Below are 18,965 nucleotides of genomic sequence, written 5' to 3'. Positions count from 1 at the left end.
GGAGCATCTCTCTGACAGATGGGCCCAGGATCCTGGACCAGACCAAGCTAATCTCTCACACTCCTCTACTTAAAGGCACAGTGGAGCACAATTGCTTTAGTTGCACGAGGAGGAGCAGGAGCAGGACGACGAGAAGGAGCAGGAGGATGAGGAAGAGGAAGGAGGAGGAGGGAGAGGAGGAGGATGAACTGAGTCAGTGTGCAAAACAACATAGTTAAAAAAGAAAACCACCTGCTTTCTGGAGTCTATACGTGTGAACAAAGGATAACCATGAGAAGTAAGGTGGAGCACTGCAGCGTTGACGGGATGAGCATGAATAACATTTCACAGAATAGTGTGGCAGAAATGTATGTCCCCCCCCCCTCCCCCAGTGTCTGTCTGTGCTGGCACTTTAGTCGATTTGGCCAACAAGCATGCAAACACAAAATGCCGCCTCCCCCTCCTCCGGCTCCCGACCACGTCTGCGCTCCGACAAGCCAAAGTTGACATGTCGACAAATTGCAAAAGTAGGAAGCACTCTTGGAATGTCACTTGATATTTCGCCGCGTTGCTTGACAAAAACCAACCGAGTTTTTTTTTGTAATCGCTCTAAATTCGTTCGAAAGCAGCGGAGAGTCACCATGTCGACACTTTGCTTGGGTTACATTAAAATTACACCGCTGGGGAAAGCGACATTCTCCGAAGAAGCTGCTTTCGTGCCAAGGTAATATCACTTTTGCAGTCGACACATTGGAATCTTTGTGAAAATAAAACAACTGTATCGAGGCTACTTTACCATGCAATAAGTACACCAACATGAAATTAGACAGCCGTAGCGGCCGAGCACTCGCGACCAGGGTTAGCCTGCACGAACGGCTAGCTGCACAACGCCAGCTTCTAACAAATTCACCAATCACAGTTAAACTCAAAACGTCTAGATTACTTACGCTTTTAGTGGATTCTGAATGAGAGCCGCCATTTTGCTATAATGTAAAGCAATATCGGCGTCTTGCAGTTCTGAGGGAAACCTATCGAAATTGACCTATGAAAGCTTGGATGTGTTCGTCGACCAATAGGCGTGCGAAATGTGCTGATCGGGCGTGGCCTGGTAGTGGTAAACTGTCAAAATAATTTCAAGGGGTTTCCTACACTATTTATTTTCACACAACTCGCCGTAGCAAAGTGTATGTAGCTAAAGAGTCACCATTTGAGGGTGGTAAGTTACTTTTGACATACCACAACATGTAACAACGTCAAAGAGTGCACACAAGAAAGGTGTGTTTAATTATTCATTCACCTGATTATTAATTATTTATTGGCATCACCAATAAGCTCGAAGGGAATGCTTTTCCTCATTTTATCGGCGCCTGCAGCGGCGAGAGAAAATACAGTAAGGAATGCAAACACAGTTTTCCTCCTACATAGGATTGCCGTTAGTGGTTAACTACGCTCCAGAACACACATGAGAAGCAGAGGGCGATCCCACTCATGTTTTGACACTTTTTATGTTTGTCAATTATTTTCACCCATGCACGCGTTTGTAAAACACAACAGAAGATGTGTGTAGCAACAGATTGGATGCTTATTTTTTGAGGAAATAACTCGTTATATGGGACAAGGTAGTCGGATTCTAACTGCGGTTAAGGCAGCATCCATTCGCAAAATTTAAGTCAAGTGAGCCGCCACTGCGATTGTCAAAAGTATGGTAGCCTGCCGCCGGCGAGCGGCGTACGCCACCTCCAAAATAAAAGCAGACCAACAAATGCACGTTTGGATTAAAAGAAATAAACGTTTTATGAAATAAGTAATTTCGTGGTGTACGCCACCTTCAAAATAAAAGAATCTCAACAAATGCACATTTGGATTAAAAGAAATAAACACGAATATAAAGTAATTTCCTGGCTGGCAGGTAACATCATGTTCACTCAGGAAGAATAACAACGCCCTGAACCATGCCAGGAAGCGTTCTCAAGTTGAGATAGATCTAAAAATATAAAATCTCGAAACCACAACCGGCATGCATTTGATTTTTTTATTTTGAAGGCGGAAACACCGCTCGCTGACTCAAAGGCTACCGTAATGCAATCTGACAATGGCATTGGTGGCGCACTTGACTTCAATTTTGCGGGTCGAGGGTGGCGCGACCGGAGTCCATTCTATCCTGCGCAACGCTATATCATGTCGGAGTGCGATACAACATTTTGTCAAATCCAGTCACGCAGGAGGCATTTTTTGAACAAAGACAATTTGCCGGGCAAAGGTTGATTAGTGTCCTATTATTCATGGCTATGTATGGCCGACTGACTGACTTACATTCACTTTGTGGCGGGCACTGGGACCGGGCATCTCACCCAGCAGGTGTACGGGAGGGGGCGGGTTTATGTCACATATATTTCACTGCAGTTTCGGTTTTACTTTACTTTCTCCTTGTTAGCAGTTGGAATAAAGACGTACTCTAATCGACCGTGTGTTCTCATTCCTCAACCGCTACACTGGTGACCCCGACGTTCGAAATGTTCATGACAGCAGACGAAGAGATATCTTCCACGGCCATGCCGCCACGACCGGCGCCTCAGCTCGCAGCTGCCGCCTACGCCGCGAAGCTGCCCGAGTTTTGGAGTAGCGACCCGGCTTCGTGGTTCCAACATGTGGAAGCGCTTTTCCACCTACGAGGCGTCACGACAGATGAGCCGAAATATTATCTGGTCGTGGCGTCTCTCAACGAACAGACGACTCGTCGTGTGCTGCCTCTCTTGCGTGCACCTCCACCGAGCGAAAAATACGCAGCGCTCAAACACCTGCTGCTCCGACGGTTCACGTTGTCGGCCTCTGAGAGAGCAGACAGGCTTCTTTCTCTTCCCGGACTCGGCGACGGAACAGCAGTGGACCTGATGGACAAAATGTTGTCGCTACTGGGTTCGGATGATGGCGGATTCCTGTTCCCCCACGTGTTCCTTCGCCAGCTACCGGCCTCTGTGCGCGCCGTGCTAGCCAACTCGACGTGCCTAGCCACCGGCGACTACCGAGGTTTGGCTGAAGAAGCGGACCGGGTGCTGCTGGCGACACGGAGGTTCGCCGTGCAAAGCGTGACGGCTGAACCCCTTGGCGGAGCGGCAGCGAACATCGACCCGACCCTAGTAGCCGGAGTGGTCACGCGGAAGCGACACGAGAAAGCCCTCTGTTTTTTCCACCAGCGGTTTGGCGCCAAGGCCCGACGCTGCACACCACCCTGCACCTACGAGGCTCCGGGAAACGCCAGCGCCGGCACCCAATAGCGGCCGTGGGTGCCGGCAACGAAAGCGAGCTGCTTTTTATCACAGACTCCTCGTCAGGTCGACGTTTTCTGGTGGACAGCGGGGCACAAGTAAGCCTGCTGACGCCCACGGCCTCGGACAAGACGGCAGGTGGATGTGGGCCTCCCCTGCGCGCAGCTAACGGCTCGCCCATCGCCAGCTTTGGCACCAGGTCGGTAACTGTGTGTTTCCACGAACGAAAATTCGAGTGGGACTTTATTGTGGCCTCGATTACAGTTCCGATAATCGGCGCGGATTTTTTATGCGCTCATGGACTGCTTGTGGACATTGCTAACCGTCGTTTGATCGACGCCATCTCTTTCGTCACTTTCCCATGTGAGGCTGGAGGGCTTGGAGCGTTGACGCACGCAAATTATTTAACGTCAGGTAACGTTTATGAACGCCTGCTTACCGATTATCCGTCGTTAACCCCACCCGCTTTTTCCAATGCCGATACAAAACACGGGGTACAACATTTCATTCCCACGGTTGGCCCGCCAGTTTTTGCCCGCGCTCGTCGCCTCGACGCGGCAAAATTGGCAATGGCGAAAGGGGAGTTCGCGACGATGGAGCGCTTGGGCATCGTGAGGCGTTCCAACAGCCCGTGGGCCTCACCATTGCACATGGTGCCCAAAAGTGACGGTTCTTGGCGGCCGTGCGGTGATTTTTGTCGGCTTAATAATGTAACCACACACGACCGTTACCCAATTCCGCACATCCAGGACTTTTCCGCACGTTTGGCCGGAGCCGTGATCTTTTCCAAAGTTGATCTCGTTCGCGGTTATCACCAGGTTCCGGTACGGGCAGAAGATGTGCCAAAAACTGCAGTAATAACCCCTTTTGGCCTCTTTGAATTCCTCCGTATGCCTTTTGGCCTGAAGGGGGCGGCACAGACCTTTCAGAGACTGATGGACTCAGTCTTGCGAGGCCTAGATTTTGTGTTCGTCTACCTCGACGACATTCTTGTGGCCAGCCCTTCACCAGAGGAACACCTGTCGCACTTAAGGATGGTTTTCAAGCGTCTTGATGTGCATGGCCTTATCGTTAACCCTGTGAAGTGCCAATTTGGTTTGCCCAAGATCGATTTCTTGGGGCACCGCATTTCTCCACAGGGTGCCATCCCCTTACCCGCCAAAGTGCAGGCTGTGGTGAATTTCCCCCGCCCAGCCACAGTTAAAGCTTTGCAGGAGTTTTTGGGCATGATAAATTTTTACAACCGGTTTCTTCCTCACGCAGCCGACCTCCTACAACCCCTCTACGGCGCCTTGAGAAAAAAGAAGGCTAATGACCCCGTCGAGTGGGCCACGCAACGAGTGCAGTCCTTTGAACGAGCCAAGGAGGCTCTTGCGGGTGCAACTCTTCTGGTCCACCCGATCTTAACCGCACCAGTGGCCTTGACTACCGACGCGTCTGATGTTGCCGTAGGGGCGGTGGTTGAGCAGCTTGTGGAGAACGAATGGCAGCCCCTTGCATTTTTCAGTCGGAAGCTGCAAGATAACGAACGCAAGTATAGTGTTTTCGACAGAGAGTTGTTAGCACTCTATCTTGCAACGCGCCATTTTCGTTTCCTCCTCGAGGGGCGCCGGTTCACCGCCTACGTAGATCATAAACCCCTTACATTCGCCATGTCCAAGGTGACCGAACCGTGGTCGGCCCGACAGCAACGGCATCTAGCGGCTATTTCCGAATTCACAACAGACATTCGGCATGTGGCCGGCAAATGTAACCCTGTGGCCGATTGCCTGTCACGCACGATCGTTTGTCCAGTCCAGCTCGGGGTGGATTTCTCAGAGATGGCCACGGCCCAATCTGAGGATCCGGACATCCACGAACTCAAGGCAGCAGGCACGGCCCTGAAACTTGAGAAGGTGGCACTGTGTGAAGGGGGTCCCGCTCTCCTCTGCGATGTGTCTACGGGTCGCACTCGTCCCGTGGTTCCGCAGGAGTGGCGTCGGCAAATTTTTGATTCAATTCATTCCCTTTCACACCCTGGCGTCCGGGCGTCAGTCAAACTACTTGGGGCCAAGTTTGTCTGGCCTGAGTTAAGAAAGGACGTCAGGAAGTGGGCAGCTGCATGCGTGGCATGTCAGCGCGCCAAAGTCCACAGGCACACCCGGGCGAACCTAGAAACGTTTCCGATTCCGGCCAGGAGATTTGACCAAGTCCATGTGGACCTGGTCGGGCCCCTCCCTCCTTCGCAGGGTTGCACACATCTCCTCACTATGGTCGATCGGACCACTAGGTGGCCGGAAGCTGTCCCCTGTCCTCCACAACCTCGACAGACATTGCCCGCACATTTCTGTCATCCTGGGTCGCACGTTTCGGCACGCCATCCGATATCACTTCGGACAGAGGCCCCCAGTTTGTGTCCGAGCTCTGGTCGGCCATGGCGCAGTCCTTTGGTGTGCAGGTACATCGCACTATGGCCTACCACCCACAGGCTAACGGGATGTGTGAACGTTTCCACCGGTCACTTAAAGCCGCGCTACGGGCCGCACTATCGGACGGTAACTGGGTTGACCGGCTTCCGTGGGTCCTGCTCGGGTTACGTTCAGCTCCTAAAGAAGACCTTAACGCCGCTCCGGCAGAGTTAGTACTCGGTCAGCCACTCCGCATCCCTGGTGAATTCCTGCCTGAAGCTTCGGGTGCACCTTCTTTCCCCCTTTTGCCAGGGGAGCCCCTGTCTCCAGCACCATTTCACCACGGCGTCCCCAAAATATTCGTTCCGTCTGCTCTCAGGTCAGCCCGTTTCGTCTTCGTGCGTCATGATGCCCACCGCTCTCCCCTCCGGCCGCCGTATGATGGCCCGTAGAGTGCTCGAACACGGGGAAAAGAGTTTTGTGCTCGATATGGGTGGGAGAAGGGAGGGCGTTTCTATAGACAGACTCAAGCCGGCTCACATAATTGCAGGCGAGGACGTTTCGCCGGCCCAGGTCCCACGTCGCGGACGCCCTCCAAAACCTCCAGCCTCTCCGCGGCATGCCAGGGTTGAGTGTCGTTCCCCCACTCAGTTCTCACCCGGATCACCTGCCCGAGCAATTTCACCTTTACCACCGAACGACGGACTGCATAGTCGTTGTGGCAGGCTGGTCAAGCCCCCTGCAAGATTTTCGCCTTGACTGTCTATCTGGGTGTTCTGGGGGGGGCTGTGTGGCGGGCACTGGGACCGGGCATCTCACCCAGCAGGTGTACGGGAGGGGGCGGGTTTATGTCACATATATTTCACTGCAGTTTCGGTTTTACTTTACTTTCTCCTTGTTAGCAGTTGGAATAAAGACGTACTCCAATCGACCGTGTGTTCTCATTCCTCAACTGCTACAACTTACATTTAAAATACAAATCTTCCTAAGGGGTTGATCTTGTATTAATTAGGTCGTGACACAGAACGTGTTGTGATGCAAAACAAACAAGATACATGGCGTCTCAGCCATTTCATATTGTTCAAGTGGAAGTTCAAATAAATATGTGAAATAGAGAATAAAATACAGTTTCGGGAAAACTGCAAAATTTTGGGGAAAATTGCAAAATATATTTCCAAATTAGTTAAAACTGGGGATTTTTTTGAGAGCAAGGGACAAAGATCACGACAGAATCGGAGACAAAAAAAGCAAAACAAAAATAAAGTAGCTTGATAATAACGGTAAAAATCTAAATTAGCAGATTCGTTTTTTGAAAGTACTGTCTGGAAAAAAAGATAGTCATTCAATCAGGAACAACAAAAAACAAAGTGACCATAAGGCTCTCATATATCATCATGCATATCACAGCTTTTTTTGTCTCGATATCAATTCACAAACAACTACATTTCCAAGCTGCAAACAGTTCTTCGTCATCATACACCCACCACTGACTCGGTAAAATATAAACATCATGACACATCATACCAGCAGAGACAATGAATGACCTGAATAATTTGGCACGGCAGATCTATTCAAAATTTGGACATCTGTTATTTTGGCCATGGTTAGCAACAACCTATAACAGCTGAAGAAAGGCTTAGTGCAAAAACTAAAAAGTTGCAACACAGCATGCATGCAATGTAACCTGCGCGCATATAAAACATCTCTTGTCCATTACACATATGTTATAACAATATTCATTGACAAAAGAATGGCTGGAATCTAATAACACTCTCAACTACCTAGTATTTTTGAAATGTTATATTAAAAAAAAAAAATATTTCCGCCTAGTAGAAAAATAGCCTGTCAGACATATATCATACACACTATGGACATGTATCAATAAGAGTTCCAATATACACATTGAATAATCAAGAAAGGAAATGCATATTACACCCTCAGTCAAGTAACTCACAGATTCTGGTTGCTCTACAAAGGCCACATGAACGCTCACTTTTCCAAATTTGATTACTGGTCGTATCGGCCCCATTTATATATCCCTCTGGACATTAGTATATAAATGGGGCCGATACGACCAGTCAGACTTTAGTTCGCTGACGAAGCCTCTTGGATAGGAGGCGAAACGTCCGAAACCTTCACTTTTGTACAGATGACGGCTGAAGAAACCTTCTCATCGATGTACCACTCCTGTACGACTGAGAGCTTACACAGACGTATCCTATGTACCTAAGCACGCCCCCTCGACAGAAACAAGACCACTGGAGAAGCGGAGCGGTTCTGGCCAAGTATTCTGAGGAAAGGAAGATCATCTCTGTTAAAGTTCTCCGGCTTTTTGGTTGCAGCTGGCGCACACGCGCACAGGGTGGTCCCAGCCGCGAGACGGCACCGCTCGACGCTCCGGGGAGCAGTTATCGCACACCCCTCGCCCACAGGCGCGGCAGTGGTGCTTAGACAGTTTGGCAGTCAACTCGCGTTGGCAGATGTGGCAAGAGAGAATGTCCTGGTCGGGCACCCAGTAGGCAGGACGGGCGGCATCTTTCACCAGCCCTTCAAGGAGTACAGAATATTGATCGTAATTCAGGGGTGTGCGACCAAAAGGCTGTGGGCAATGCTGCATATATAGCACTTTGTATACAGCGGTTTTTGTTTTAAAGAGCTTTGGATTGGATATACTTTTATTAGTCTCGCAGTGGAGAAATTTACATTTCACAGCAGCAGAGTTGTGAAAGGAAGATGAAAGGAATGAAAGAAGTAAAAAGAAACAATACATGAGCTGCTAGAAAGGCAGCAACACTCGGGGTGCCATCTTGAAGTCAAAAGAACAACTACAAAAACTAAAATAATAAGGCCTAATAATTATTTAGAATGATATGCAGGACAAACAGATTGCCTCAATCATGCAAACATTTAGAATTGTTTTTTTTTTTAGGAAAAATGCACCAGATGAGTTTCTGGCACTTGATGTTGCTTTCCTCATCAGCAGTTTTGTGTCTTCCTTGAATGGCACTTTTTATGCAAGAAATACCTTTCCACTGGGAAGAAAAACCAGATAATGTATGAAATTAATGCTTTAAGCTTCTTGGAATTTGGTTCAAAGAGTGTATCTTTTACATGCACGTACACTTCCATTAGTCCATATCTAAAAATCGCATTTATGTCACACATTTGTTTAGGAAGTGAAAAATGATGTCCACTTCCAGCATTTAGGGTGCATTTTTTTTATTTATTATTATACAGGTAAAACTCAGACAATTCAAATATCGTGAAAAAGTTCATTCATTTAAGTAATACAACTTAAAAGGTGAAATGAATATATTATGTATACTCATAACGTGCATTGCAATATATTTCAAGCTTTTATTTGTTCGAATTTTGAATATTATGGTTTACAGAGTATGAAAACTGCAAAACCAGTTGTAAAAAATTGAATATCCCATGAAATAAACAGAAAAAAATAGTTTAAATCAATGAAATGTCAGCTATCAGGAGACTATAATCATTTTGTGCTGAGTACAAAAAAGATTATACTTTTCTGATGGCTGACATTTTATTGATTTAAACTCATTTTTCTGTTTATTTCATGGGATATTCACATTTTCTGAGACTCTGATTTTGCGGTTTTCATAAACTGTAATCAGAATTGGTTTGAATTTGGATAAGATTTGCCTTTATTAGTCTTGCAGTGGAGGGATTTACATTTCACAGCAGCAAAGTGATGAAAGGAATGAAAGTAGAAAAACAAAATACATGAGCTGCTGGAAAGGCAGCCACTTTCGCGGCGCCATCTTGAAGTCAAAATAAAAAAAATCATATCCATGTTATGAGTCTGAATAATAGAATCATTTCACCAGTTAAGATGAATTTCTTAAATGAAACAACTTTGTCATGATATTCCAATTTTCTGAGTACAGTTTTACCAGTACTGTATATACAGTAAAGTCTCGTTATATCGATATCGGATATATCGATAGTCCCGGTTATATCGATACTATTTCTATGCACGCACGGAGAAAATTACATGCAAACAGGGTCGGATATATCGATAGTCCCGGTTATATCGATATTTTTTCGGACTCCCTTGAATATCGATATAACGAGACTTTACTGTATATTTAACAACCACTCAAAATGGAGTGATAATAGTGGGCTTGGAGAGAGGAAAGAATGCGCATGATAACAAATATTAACAATTATGAATGATTATTCATTGAAGTCATTCATTTCTTGTGGTGATACTGACTTCATTAATGTAGAACTGCAGTGGATATTTATCGTAATTGATAAAATGTATTTAGGATTTAAATTGTAAAAGTGTTACCTAAGGAAATGGCCAGTGTGTGTACAGGAACAATACATTCACCATTTACTGCTATGGGATGTTTCCCGTTGGAAAGTCAAAGCAACAAACCCTGTAATGTAATCCCCGACATGAAATCGTTGGAGTTAGAACGACGAAATTATGTACAATGAGAGTGAATTTGAAACAAGGGCTTTTAAAATTAAATTAAAGAAGCCAAGAAGTCATTGAGCATCTGCCAAATCTCTCAATTCCAATAAGACTGCGCAATTAATAACAGAGCTGAATGCCATGCAGGCGTTATAATATCTTCAAAGTTAGTGTTGGCATTTGGGACCTTTTAACAGAAAAATCATACATTAGAAGTGATAACATCTTAAATTTCTCCTGAGTGCAGGTTTGCAGGCAGCTCTTGCGCAATGAAGCTGGAAAAGGAGACTACACCACGACTGTAAACACGATATACCTCTGCCGCCAGAGGGCAATGCAGTCATACGTCAATGTTGACAGTGACTGACTCCTACCACACAACAATCCTCTCAATGTTTTGCTTTGGAAAACACTCACCAAGTGGGATGTCAATAGCGGTGACGACAACCCCTATGGTGTTGGTCACCGCCTCGCCAACCTTCCTGGCGAGTGTTCCACCTTCCTCCTCGTCCTCGAGAGCTGCATGATGTCAAAATGCTTAATGAGGTGCACTTACTGTCCGAAGAAAACAGTGAGGTGAGACTGACATCGTGGCATTAATGAGGACGGCTATACCTGCATGTAAGGCTCTCTGCTCAAAGCATACGTCGCAAACTCTAACAGGGCCAAGACCCCAGCCACGTTCGGGGACGGGAGCCGCTTTGGAAGAACAGCCATCGCAGAAGCCTTCACCACAGGCACGGCAGTGATGCTTTGTGTCATTCTCCAGAAAAACCGCTTGACACTTATGGCAAAGCTTATGGGAGAGACAAACAAGTCTCTGTTATGTATTTACGAAGACCTTCCCTGTAGTGGGGCTGGGGTGGGGACGTAATGTCCGCACTTTATCTTGTGAGCACACATAAAGTTATGTAACAGGTACAGAACACCACGTAAACGTCGCTCGGGACACGAAGTGTTGGGTAAGGCTACTGGTGTCGTGTGGCAGGGGGTGGATATGTTATGGGTCGCTCACCAAGATAAGGGAATTGGGTTTCCAGTAGGTGGGGGCGATCTGGTCTGTCAGCCAGGAGGTGACGATCTTAGCAGGCTTGACACTGAGTTCGGATACAGACTGGGCCACCAAATTCACTCCATCCAAAACACGCTGCGCTGCATTGCTGTTGTCCTTTAAAAAGCCCTCCGACTGCACAACAGAGGCATTCAATTATTTCTACAAAAATAAGATGCCAAACTTGACTGAAATGAATGTTTCAAACAATATTTCCTCCGACATTAGGTGAGGGTGTTTAACCCAACTTCAGAAAGTTAATCAATGCAAGCAAGGTATCTGAGTGGAAGACTGAACTCATTCACTGCTTTTCATGAATGTGTTCGGGAATTGAAAATATGACATAGAGCGCCATTCTCGAATTAGTTTGGGTTTTGTTTTTTTATGCTTCAGCTGTTGTTAAAGCTCGATATAAACCAATATGTATGTATTGCATTGTATTGTATTTTGGACAGCCCCCCCCATTTCAAGCTCACTCTCCAGACCCAGAAAACTCAGGACATATTTATTAGAGTATAACGCACAACATTTTCTACCTAAAAAATAACTCAGTTTGGGTGTGCGTTATAAACGAGGCCTGGGAAAATGTTCTCATATATATTTAATGCTTTATCCCTTCCAAGATGGGGTAGCATTTCCATGGCTATTCTCCATAGTCGTGCTTTGTTCCACCTTCAGCTGTTGTTAAGGTGCCCTTTAGTTTCGATTCTCGGAAAGACCCGGATCACGCGCATTCGATTTTTTTTTTAATTGTTGATTACCATTTCTTCAGCTACGCTTCATTTCCTTTCCACAATTACCAATATCCAGAGTTTACATTGTCAATAAATAATTTTTATCATGGACGTTGTGTTTTCACTTACAATGCTTGGTCTGAGCTGAGAAAAAGTGAAAAAAAATGTAGACTGATTTTTAATTGAAAATTAGGGGTTACACATGTGTGCGCGTTATACTCGAATAAATACGGTAACTCTTTTTTTTTCTGATGAAAGAAGAGAGTGTACGGTTTCTAACGCTGCATTGAATGTTTATGTAGTCCTCAAACTCAATATTCTGTGGATCCTCGAATTCAAGTGACAATGACAAAAACCCTGGCACTGGAGTGGACACATTTTTGCACATCTGGCAGTGAATGTGTTATTTTGTACAAATATGTAAGGATATGTAAGGTGGTGAGAAACTCTGCTGTTTGCTGATCAGTGTAGGATTATTCCTTCAGTTTTACAATTGGAACGGAATATGGAACTGCTTAGCAGTCTCTACTGAAGCGTTTTTTTTTTTGTATCGATCAATAAAACAAGGCCGTTAAAGTCGGAACTGACCTGACTTCAGGGTGTTCCTGTGTTGTCTGAGCAACAGTCTCAGGCAATAGAAGAGGTTGAAAAACTTCTGTTGATTTGGATTAACGAAAAGCACCTATCAGGGGACCGTGTGAGTGAGGGTATTATCGGCGAGAAAGCACGGCAACTTCACTGAGATATCATCAAGAGGCAACTACATCAACGGCCATCACAAAGGTAAATAAAACGACTTTATTATACAGTACAGTTTATTTCTTTAATTACAATACAATAGCACATTTATTATACCTGAAAATAAGGTATGTTTTGTGTAGTTTTAAGGCTTATTTAATAGAAAATTATGTTTTATGGGGACCTGGGAATGGATTATTCTCATTTTTAATGGTTTCTTATGGGAAATAAAGGTTTGGCAGACAAACTTTTCGCCTTACACACATTTTCTGAGAACCAATTAAGTTTGTAAGCCGAGGTATCACCGTATAATAAAAATAAAGACGAATGATCGTCTAAAATTCAGCACAGGTGTTTTCTTTCTCTTTTTAGAAGAAATAACATGTTCTTCTTACCCCTGGCCAAACATGCTGGATCTCGGTGCGGACTACTGTATCCACTGGGTCTTGGTTCCCATACCAATACTGACGGCTCCGATAGATCACTCCACAGTTGGGGCATTCAATAACATACCTGAAAATGAAAACAACAACAACAAAAAATCTATGAATAATTGGTTAGAAATCTGACTTGTGGCATAACAGTGCGACTGTCCCAAATGGATGGATGGAACAAGCGCTCCACTGGTTCATGCTTGTGAAAGAACTGCATTAAAATCACTGGAAAACAAGTTCACACAAGGTAACAAACACCCCGACAAAGTTTATTTACCCTGACCGTGCGGCTCACCCTACTTACCCTGACCAGGCATATTTGGCAAGGCCCATCCAAGGAGAGTCCGAGGAAGCTGAGGTCTTCGGGATGACAATCACTTCTTTGCCTCCTTCATAACAAGCCTTAAGTAATGCAACAAACACGTTATTTTACTTTTTGACCTTAAATTACAGAAATACAGTGACATCCACTACACAAGGGCCAATTGTTTTCCCAGTCCCGCCATAGGAAGTTTTGACATTCCAAATTCTGTTCAAGAAACAAGTTTGCGCTGTGGCATATACACGCATTGTCAGGTGCAAAAAAAAAAAAAAAAAAACACACTTATTTATGCTAGTTTATATTTGTGATAGAAACATTTTTCAGACAAATATTTGCTCTATTATAACTGTTAGTCCAGGCACCAAATCTCGTCTAACTCCTGTGTGAGAAATGTTTGGGATAGCAGAACATAACATCTTAGCAAAATGTTTTAAAATTGTTCATATTTAGGTTACACTTTGGTGGAAAAATTTAAGCAGGCATTCTGTTTGTGTTCCACCATTGCATTTGTTCCACAAAACAAAGTCTATTATAACAACCCTGAATTTCTCAGTTATTATGTGTGATGACTTTGTGTATTGATATTTTTTTCCGCATTGTGTTGGTAGAGTGAAAGTAAACATGGGGAACAAACATATTTGACTGCGCTTACTTTACACGTGTAAATGCGATTATCATGTTGAACTGAATATCGGCAACGCTGCTTTGCCTCATGGCAGACTCCTTCTCCAAGGTGGTTCATACTATTCCTACAACCAGATCTGCAATGACATTGGTGGGTCAGAATGTTAAACAAATACCAACAGTAGGCGACTGAAGGAGGCAGAGGGGTGGAATTCAACAGACACTGACCCACAACTGAGGCACGAGCTGGAGCAAGTGAAGTACTCATCAGGGAAAAAGCAACTGTGGGCTACTAGCTCGTCTCCAATTTCCCCACTGAAGCGCTCACTTAACGCCTATCAGGAAATTAAAAAAAACTTTAAAATAACATTATCATGACATTCATGTTGATAACCTAATTTAACACGAGACGTTCAGATCTTTAAATGTTTTAAGCAGCCCTACCAGCAGAGCTTTGAAGATGACGACAGGTGTGCGCGGAGACCGCGTGGCATTGTTGTCCAGGAGATGCTCCAGTTTATTCTGCAGGCCGCAGAAGTCAGTGGGAGGAGTGAGAGTCTGCGTGCCCCAGTACTGAACAGAACTGAATGCCTCCGGGAAACGGGAAACCTTTTTGAAACGCTCCAACAACAGCCGGTCAACTGATTCGTGTGATTTTCCTTAAAAACAAACAAACAAACAAAAAACAAGGATGTGTCAAGTGTACAAATACTGTGCTGGTTTTGTGTTATTATAGAAATAAAGCACAAGCTATATGTTTGACCATTATTTCTAACAATTGTTTCTTTCCTTTCTCCAAAGGAATAGGCATTCCGCCATAAGGCGCCTCATAAGGTTAGCATAATGTTGAGACCTGATGTTAGCCGCAGAGTGTATTTTTCTTCTTGATGAAATTTATCAGCTCTCCTGCTATATTTGTCCGAATTTATCTTTTTGCATTTCCTGCCAACCGTCCAAATTCTCACACAGGCCGGTTGCAGTGTGGCCCCTTATATGCAATTTGCAAAAAGCAAAAAAGATGTATATTGCATTGCATAGCTGAAAAAAATACAGTATGAACTAAAGCAATAATTACAATGCACAAACTTCACATTTTTACAAGGCCTTAGCACCCCACCATGGCACTAGATGTAAAATATGGAACTCATAAATGCAGAAAGTTTTAGTCTGACTGCTTCAGAACAATTGTGGACAGGTTTTTGATGGGAAAACTAAACAATAACTGCTGCAAAGTCCAAACATTGTGTTCATCCGTCAGTGTGAGAATGTATACGATTGTCACAAAATATAAATGATAAAATTTAGAAAAATACAGCCAGATTTTAGGGGAGCTGATAAGCTTAATCAGCTTCATGTCAACAGTCATTTGGGTAAAATAAATTGTTTTAAAATGGTTACACACGCCAGGATGAAGGTAGCTGCCCTAATTTAAACTGCGAACCACAGAACCATAAGGCAGATGTGCTGTGGGGATTCAATTCATGCTTAATTGTTGCAACCCCCTCCCTCCCTCTTATAAATTTAGTAGTACCCTCACCGGAGTATCAAAAAAAAAGAAATGTCCCATATAGGAATAAAAAAAATATCCATTGTTGTTATAGCAAATATACTGTAAGCGGAGATACCAGAATTCCTTCCTGTACCAAGAAGCTTTGTGTGGACAGTTTCATGGAAGATGATCACAGCGGGACCCAAAGTAGAGAGAGGAACATCCAGACCGCAGCGAGCCGTGGTGGCCTTCAGCTCCTTGGTGAAATGCTTCAAGTAGGCTTCCGAGGCATCCCCAAGAAACTTGAAGAGGTCATCATGGAGGCGGTCTGCGTGGGTGCGGTAAATGATGAGGTCAGAGATGGCGAGCACCTTGAGCAAGAGACGGGTCCTCTGGCCCTGTTTGGAACTGTTCCCCAGAAGCCCCTCTGTATCAATGACCACTACATTACGGAAGGGGTCAAAGGCCGCCCACACGCCAACCGTGCAGGACTCCTGTGTGGGGGAAGTTTTGAACACCTCTCTGCCCATGAAGAAGGTGTGGTTGAGGGTGTGGGATTTGCCCTCTCCTGTGTTACCAAAGATAGACACCACTTTAAGGAGCTGGCTGGCGCCGCAGTTCAGCTTCTTCACAAATGCAACATCATCTTTTATCTGAGAAAATTAAAATAAGAGGAATAAGACTTTGATTTCCCTCTATGATGCACTATTTCTGTACAGCTTACCTGCATTTCCTCATTTTCATCAACAAGGAGGAAACTGGACACATTTTCCAGGAGTTCTGCCTTTAGTGACTTTTGCTCATCAGCGATTTGGAGAGCACGCTGAACAGAAGCTTGAACAAACTTGAGCTCTGTGTGTTTCGGTGGCAGAAAATATGATATGAGCTGGTGTTTCTTCTTGTTCCCTCCACTGTGAGTGCGCTTTTGACACTCTTGGCACAAGTTTACTTTGCAGTTCTGGCAACGGACGGCCGATCTGTCGCGCTTTCCATTGTCCCCTCCTTTGCAGTTGTCACAATAAGGGACGTGGCCTGGGTTTATCTGGAGGCGTTCGTGGTTCTGGAAGCCCTTCTGATTGTGAAGCTCGAGATCACAACGAACACACTGCAAGGTGCTGCACTCTTCACAATCAAAAGCGGCCTGCTCAGAGCATGCACAGACATAACTCACTTGACATGTTAGACTTTTATCGACTCCCTTTTCAGAAGATGATGAGCCATGCCCACTCATCGTTTCTGTCACCTTAAAAATACAACTGACTGCCTTTTGGAAATGCTTCAACTGTAGCACCAGCAATTTCCGACAGCACTGTGATAATACTGGCTAAATTACTAAATATTAAATCAACTTAAATTAGCAGCATTCTCACAAGAGGAAAGTTGTTTTTGTGCACAACAAATAAAATATTTTAACTGGCGTGCTTATAAAGCATATACAAATTGGCTATATATACATGCATTTGCTATTATTTTAACCAATGAGAATAGCCCCGACTTGGAACAAGCAATTCGCTTGTTTGTATCTCAAAGTTACCATTAAACACAAAGCATACAAATTAAGTAACAACACCCAAGAATAACTCAGGTGAAAGATGTGTGCGAAACCGTTCGCAAACCAAGAAAACACTCTTTCTTGAGAATGACGAAATGTGCAAATCAAGGTAACAACAAGCTAGCAACCAGACTGGCCCTTAGTCATAAAAAATAGCTCGCCGATTAAAACGATCAATATTATTTGGCATCAAGACAAGAAACGCTTTCCGTTTTTCGGTTTTGTGCGTACCGAGGCTTTGTCTAAATCAAGCCCGTCGTTTTTGAGTAAGCGATCCTCGCAGCAGCAGCAGCCAAAAAATAAGCAGCTAACGACATATACTTCAAAACATCAACAAAACTGCAGTCAGGAGATGTCGATGAGCTCCGACAACATCGGACACCATCAAATCGGGAGGGATCCCTCCGACGATCCTTCAAAAGTCTTTAAAAAGTGGAGCTGTTTTGTAAAATCCACCCGAGCCGAGTCATTGTTTTTGTTCGTGTGTCCCCTCCCGAACAGATTTCACTCGCTCCGATATTTTGTCGCCAAGTCAGATCAGCTGATCAGATTATTTTTTGTCACAGGGTCAAATGAGGGCGGGTCGTTGGTGCATTATGGGAAATGTGGTTCTACGACGGCAGACGTTCAAGCCGTTACTCATCGTACACTTATCAGGATTGTGTGCACAAAGCCCATATTTGATTTTTAAAATGGTGAGATTGGCCATATAAAAATAGAAGTCAAAGAAAAAAATATTCACGAAGTATGCCAATAATAAAAGGCTAGTGTAAATTAAAGCAACAGACATTACAAGAATTGTTCTTTTCCTTTCGGCTTTTCCCTTCAGGGATCACCACAGCGAATGAGTGTCCTCCAGCTAAGCCGGTTTTGTGTATCCTCTTCTCTCACACCATAAACCTCCTCTTCGGTCTTTCTCTCCGCCTCCTGCCTGGCAGTTCAAGATTCAGCAGCCTTCTCCCGATATAGTCGGTCTCTCTCCTCTGGACGTGTCCAAACCATCTCAGTCTGGCCTCTCTGACTTTCTCTCCAAAGCCTTTAATATGAGTTGTCCCTCTAATGTACTCATTCCTGATCCTATCCAACCTGGTCACTCCCAAAGAAAACCTCAACATCTTCAGCTCTGCTACCTCCAGCTCTGCTTCCTGTCTTTTCTTCAGTGGCACTGTCTCCAGTCCAAACATCATGTCTGGTCTCACCACCGTTTTATACACTTTTCCTTTCATCCTAGCGGAAACCCTTCTATCACACATCACACCTGACATTTTTCTCCAGCCGTTCCAGCCTGCCTGGACACGCTTCTTCACCTCTTTTCTACCCTCTCCATTGCTTTGGACAGTTGACCCCAAGTACTTAAAATCAGACATTACAAGACAATTGTTTCATGGTTTCAGTAGTTATTACAGTAATGCCTAATTTTGGGAGAAAAAACTAACATTAAAATCATATACAGAAAACCAGAGATAAGCTCAGGATGTCATACAAATTTTTGTCAAGGGCCACATATGTTACAGAGAGCAGTGACGTGCAGTCAGGGGAGGCAGGTGAGGCCGTGCCTCACCTGTCATCATGGCAATATCAAATAAAAAAATAAATTAAACAGTTATATTTATTTAGCAGTGACGTGGAGTCAGTGGAGGCAGGTGAGGCAGTGCCTCACCTGACATCATGGAAAGCTGTCATGGAAATATCAAAACAAAAAAAAATTAAGCAGTTAGATGTATTTAGTGATTTGTACTTTAAAGTTCTTGTCCATTTAACTTCACCGTTTTAGGATTTTTTTCAAAATCGCTGAATTTTCACATTTACCGTTCAAGGAGAGACGAGCGGTGATGTAATCGATGACGTCAGTGCCTCACCAGCCATGAACCTCACCGCACGTCACTGTTATTTAGTGATTTCTACTTTTCCATTTAACTTCACACTTTTTGGATTTTTTTTC

The 18,965-nt window shown here is 44.6% G+C and overlaps 3 protein-coding genes across 6 annotated transcripts in view; 1 reads left to right on the top strand and 2 right to left on the bottom strand.

The window, feature by feature from the left end:
• The window catches only part of LOC148893738 (zinc finger protein DPF3-like), a 28,752-nt gene extending 27,746 nt beyond the window's left edge, over positions 1-1,006 (bottom strand). For all 3 annotated transcript variants that reach the window (XR_016115947.1, XM_089004079.1, XM_089004080.1), the window contains exon 1: positions 927-1,006. Coding sequence is in view for 2 of the 3 variants with exons in the window: in XM_089004079.1 (XP_088860205.1) it covers positions 927-958 (32 nt within the window). In the remaining variant the exon portion in view is untranslated. The remainder of the gene's footprint in view (positions 1-926) is intronic.
• Positions 476-4,558, top strand: LOC148893737 (uncharacterized). The gene is made up of 2 exons (XM_089004081.1): positions 476-703; positions 2,414-4,558. Exon 2 carries the CDS (start codon positions 2,493-2,495, stop codon positions 3,252-3,254), a length of 762 nt encoding a protein of 253 aa, XP_088860207.1. The 5' UTR covers positions 476-703; positions 2,414-2,492; the 3' UTR covers positions 3,255-4,558.
• Positions 4,559-7,861: 3,303 nt separating this feature from the next.
• LOC148893736 (zinc finger FYVE domain-containing protein 1-like) lies at positions 7,862-17,546 on the bottom strand. Of its 2 annotated transcripts, none has more exons than XM_089004826.1 (11): positions 16,196-17,546; positions 15,608-16,124; positions 14,427-14,641; positions 14,211-14,317; positions 14,011-14,119; positions 13,341-13,438; positions 12,998-13,115; positions 11,095-11,265; positions 10,695-10,875; positions 10,497-10,598; positions 7,862-8,179 (listed from the first exon to the last, which is right to left on the bottom strand). In XM_089004826.1, exons 1-11 carry the CDS (start codon positions 16,700-16,702, stop codon positions 7,947-7,949), a joined length of 2,358 nt encoding a protein of 785 aa, XP_088860952.1. In that variant the 5' UTR covers positions 16,703-17,546; the 3' UTR covers positions 7,862-7,946. The 2 variants fall into 2 exon arrangements, with proteins under 2 accessions (XP_088860952.1, XP_088860953.1); XM_089004827.1 differs by having other exon boundaries at positions 15,626-16,124.
• Positions 17,547-18,965: the final 1,419 nt, after the last annotated feature.

Source organism: Hippocampus bargibanti, linkage group LG09 (assembly GCF_051943395.1).
Source record: "Hippocampus bargibanti isolate YZ-2025 linkage group LG09, ASM5194339v1, whole genome shotgun sequence".
Lineage (NCBI taxonomy): Eukaryota > Metazoa > Chordata > Actinopteri > Syngnathiformes > Syngnathidae > Hippocampus > Hippocampus bargibanti.
Note: the sequence above shows the minus strand (reverse complement) of the source record. Positions and strands in the feature narration are given on the sequence as shown.

What these genes read in the sequence shown, in the direction of transcription:
- LOC148893737 (XM_089004081.1), top strand. Translation starts at nt 2,493, where the DNA reads ATGTTCATGACAGCAGACGAAGAGATATCTTCCACGGCCATGCCGCCA.
- LOC148893736 (XM_089004826.1), bottom strand. Translation starts at nt 16,702, where the DNA reads ATGAGTGGGCATGGCTCATCATCTTCTGAAAAGGGAGTCGATAAAAGT. An exon ending in ATGAAAATGAGGAAATGCAG is followed by an intron (nt 16,125 to 16,195) that starts GTAAGCTGTACA and finishes TAATTTTCTCAG; the next exon opens with ATAAAAGATGATGTTGCATT. An exon ending in TCATCTTCAAAGCTCTGCTG is followed by an intron (nt 14,318 to 14,426) that starts GTAGGGCTGCTT and finishes ATTTCCTGATAG; the next exon opens with GCGTTAAGTGAGCGCTTCAG.